The sequence below is a fragment of the Triticum dicoccoides genome, chromosome 5B, assembly GCF_002162155.2.
Source record: "Triticum dicoccoides isolate Atlit2015 ecotype Zavitan chromosome 5B, WEW_v2.0, whole genome shotgun sequence".
Classification (NCBI taxonomy): domain Eukaryota; kingdom Viridiplantae; phylum Streptophyta; class Magnoliopsida; order Poales; family Poaceae; genus Triticum; species Triticum dicoccoides.
Genome location: NC_041389.1, coordinates 34,112,991 through 34,117,166, shown reverse-complemented (window position 1 = coordinate 34,117,166; position 4,176 = coordinate 34,112,991). Strand labels below are relative to the sequence as shown.

Here is a 4,176-nt window from a genome sequence, read left to right as displayed (position 1 = left end):
AAAATGATGAAAATGTCAAAAAAATAAAAGAAAATAAGTTTCCCATGTGATATGTGGTCTAGTTGTTGGGAAAATTTGCAAATGTGAATTTCGACTTTATTTGCGAAATCTCTCTAGAATTTAGTAAAATGGGCATAACTTTTGCATACTAACTCGGATGAAAAAGTTTTTTATATGAAAAATCCTCAAAAACCTAACAGAAAAAAAGTTATGGGGCTTTTAAGATCTAGAGGCAAAAAAATTCAAAAAAATTCAGTTGTTTTTTGAATTTTTGTTAAATCTGGTCAAACTATGGTCAAACTACTTATTCAAGAAGTATTAGTGTTACTAAATAATTATTCCAGAATATTAGTGTTACTAAATAATTATTTCAGTTTTTTTGAATTTTGGTCAAATCCGGTCAAACTATGGTCAAACTAATTATTCAAGAAATATTAGTGTTACTAAATAATTATTCAAGAATATTAGTGTCACTAAATAATTATTTCAGGTTTTTGAATTTTGGTCAAATCTGGTCAAACTATGGTCAAACTAATTATTCAAGAAATATTAGTGTTACAAAATATTAGTGTTACTAAATGTTAGTGTTATTTTTGAGAACAATAGTTTCAACAGTGAAATGTGTGACTTCATGCTCAAGCTAAATTCCTGAGATTAATAGGATTGACATCTTACTATTGTTAGGAAAACAACAAGTGCAGACTTGGAAACGAGGGAGAATAGAACCCGGAAGTTAAGCGTGCTTAGGCTGGAGTAGTGAGAGGATGGGTGACCGTCCGGAAAGTTAGATGATTTGGAATGATGAGGGGTGATTAGAGATTAGAGGTTAAATTGAGCAGTGATGAGGGGTGATTAGAGATGAGAGGTTAAAATAATTCAGAAATTTGAAAATAAAAAAAATTCAAAAAAAATTAAACGAAAAATCATAAAAATTCCTTTAGTACCGGTTGGTGTTACCAACCGGGACTAAAGGTGGACCTCCAGGCAGCGGCCACGTGTAGAGCCTTTAGTCCCGGTTCCCAGAACCGGGACTAAAGGCCCTTATGAACCGGGACAAATACCCCTTTTTCTACTAGTGAGCACACCCTCAAGCATTCGGTTTGCGTAGGCGACACTCATTTACATACTCCTCCATCGATGCTTATATTGACGCGTAATTAGTCCTCTACCATTTTCTTTTATGTATTGCCCCTAGCATATGGTGTACATCACTGATTGCCTACTCAACATAATATGGTAAGAGGAGGATTTCTCTTTGCCATAGTTTTCTTATCAACTTCCAGTCATCTATCGACCCATTGCATTAGATCATAGCATTGGTAAATGTTTTGAAGACTAACAGGTTAAAATTGCGCGTAATATGTACTCGCCATTTATAGATCAACCAATAACCAACATGTGCATACAAAAGAAATCATGTGAGATATGTCTACATGCAACAATGGTGACCTCACCACACCTGACATCTCATCAAAGGTTCACTCAACATGTATGGGAAAAAGTTTTCCATTATATTATACTCCCTCCGTCCAAAAAAACTTGTCCCAAACTTATCCCTCAAATGGATGTATCTAGCACTAATTTGATGCTAGATACATTCATTTGAGGGACAAGTTTTTTCGGACAGAGGGAGTACCATTTATATTCAAATATTTTTCCACTACACAATAATCAATAAAAATATATAATATTCGTTTTTAGTTTTAGTTCATATACTAATATTACAACTATGCATGTTTCATATAATCAAATGGCTGGAATACATTTCAATCGATTCATGCAGCAATGCGTGGGGTACTCTCTAGTTTTTAGAAAATTTTAGCATGTCTCTCTAATTTTTTCCACTGTGCTTTATAGATTTATAGCATTAGACTAGATAGAAACCATTAATTGTAGTTTTTTGTTATTTAGTTTATCTGCTTACCACAAGTTTGCTTCTTGCAGCTATGCTATTGCTTCCAGAAAGTCCTACAGCTACATTCTACAGTTCATTGTATCTATGGGCCACATCTACGCAATGTTGGTTTACTACATTACCGCCTACTTAGACGGCATGAACTTCTGCCTCAGTCCATTCTACTTCTGGACATATTTTGTTGGTGCAAACTCTCCATGGGTTGTGATTCCAATGCTGATAGCAATAAGGAGCTGGAAGTTGATAAGCCAAGCATTTCAGTCTCCCAAGGTGAATCATGACTAGTAAACCAACGCTGGCCCTTGGCACAAGAATTCTTTGGGCACTATGACACCTGCGCAGATGGGAACCACAATTTTACTATTTCTACGCTGGTTGCGGTGATTTGTGTTCCATGATACAATGATTCCTCTGTTTCAAACACAATTGGAATTGAAATAAATTTCTTTTACCTTTTTTCTAAGAGAGGATGGGTTCCTAAGGACCCGTTGCTTTATTAAATGTGAAGCAGTTATGCAAAGAAACTTACATCATGACCCAAAGTGAATTAAAAACTACAAACTAGACCTTGACTTAGGCAAGAAGGACCCTGAATAGTGGATGCATACAACAATTAGGTCCCTGCAAGATCCCGAACGGAAGCAATCTCACAACCACTGAGGATGGGAACCCACACTACTACAGAAACATCTTGTAGACGTCTGCTGACCAGTGACAGTTAGGGCGACTCTTATCACTGGTAATACTTACCGCTCATGGGCAAAGGGACAAACGTGAATGGTAAGAACGCAGTCGTTTAGTGTATTGTAGTGTAACTCCTATCAGTGTGAAGTGGTAGCGCCAAATCTGTGTTGAGACATGAGCGTCCCCCTGACAACTGTGCCGGTGGTCTTAGGTGGGAAGATGTCTCACAAATCTAGTGCCTTTTCGGCCTGGCATGGAGTAAAGACGAAGGCGGATGTCGAATGATTCATCATCAAGAGTTGATTGACGACCACTTTATATCTTGGCAGTACGAAATTGCGTTGTTACCATGTTTAAGGCATCATCTACTTGTCATTGCACTGATATTCGATGGCTGGCATTGAAAATCCTTATACATGTTGTCTTCGATCAAGCGTGGCAATGATGGCGTGAGGACGTTTATCCATTTTTAAAGGTGTTGTTGCGGAAGTAATACTCTTTTTACAGGGAAGAAATTGTACTTTAATTAGTCACTAGACCATGATGGCGCGCGTTGCCGCGTCCGTCTATTTTGCACATATAATAAGGTTTGTGAATGTGCATATTTATAATATGTCTAAACATTTTTCTTTTATATTATAGTGGCAAGGATATATAATAGTTAAATACAAACTGAGGGTTTTTTCTTAAAATTTTCTTTTATCCTCATATATGAAATATGATTAAAAGCAACTAATTTAATTCTTCATGACAATTTCCTTAAATCAGAAAACGTTCATGTACATACATGAATTATTCTCTAACTAAGACTAAAATGTGCTATTAGCAAAAGGAGCAACTAATTGCAGTGTACCCCGCAAAATAAAATAAAATTGCAGTGTACAGTTATCTGGATTTGCATCTTCTGGACACCCCTAGCTAGGAACTTAACTTAGGTCATCTAATTGCCTCTTTTTGGAACACAAATGATCAATTACCAGATATGTAAAGTGATGAATGTAACACACAGAACCCATTAGAAATGCTTATTTATACACAGATTGATAGCACAAATAAGAAGTATGAACTGAATGGGTATGTATTGAAACTTTCTTTTTACAACAAAACCTCTTTATTAATACCAATAGTAGTTACATCTTCAGCTAGAAGAGGTACAATACAAGGTGGGGAATCCTCGGCCTGGATAAAGCCTGGTGTTCATCTCGCCAACACAGGAAGTTCATGGGCAACTGCATTATCTTGATGGAACATTGGTCAAAGATTATCTTGATAAAATATGTGAATAAGTGGTAGTAGTCATCTTACACCACCGCCGTCGGGCGGTGTTACTGACTACCCTCCTTCATAGTCAGGTCTTCCTCCATCACCATGTTCTCGGATTCAACAGCAAGCCAGTTGCATCCCAGCGAGAGTGCTAGCATTAAGATGATGGAGCAGCTCTAAAAAAAATTACTATCTACGATGACTGCTCCAGCAGAACTGCATAAATGATGATCATCAAAAGATGCACGCCCACCCAATCCTTTTCAGTTGTGTTATATGCACTTGAGCCATGGAAATATTAGATGCCAACACGC

General features: G+C 36.9%; 1 protein-coding gene across 1 annotated transcript in view; it reads left to right on the top strand.

The window, feature by feature from the left end:
- Window positions 1-2,416, top strand: part of LOC119307201 (probable 3-beta-hydroxysteroid-Delta(8),Delta(7)-isomerase) — a 4,543-nt gene extending 2,127 nt beyond the window's left edge. The window contains exon 4 of the mRNA XM_037583296.1: window positions 1,945-2,416. Coding sequence (XP_037439193.1) covers window positions 1,945-2,200 — 256 coding nt within the window. The 3' untranslated portion in view covers window positions 2,201-2,416. The remainder of the gene's footprint in view (window positions 1-1,944) is intronic.
- The last annotated feature ends 1,760 nt before the right edge of the window (window positions 2,417-4,176 follow it).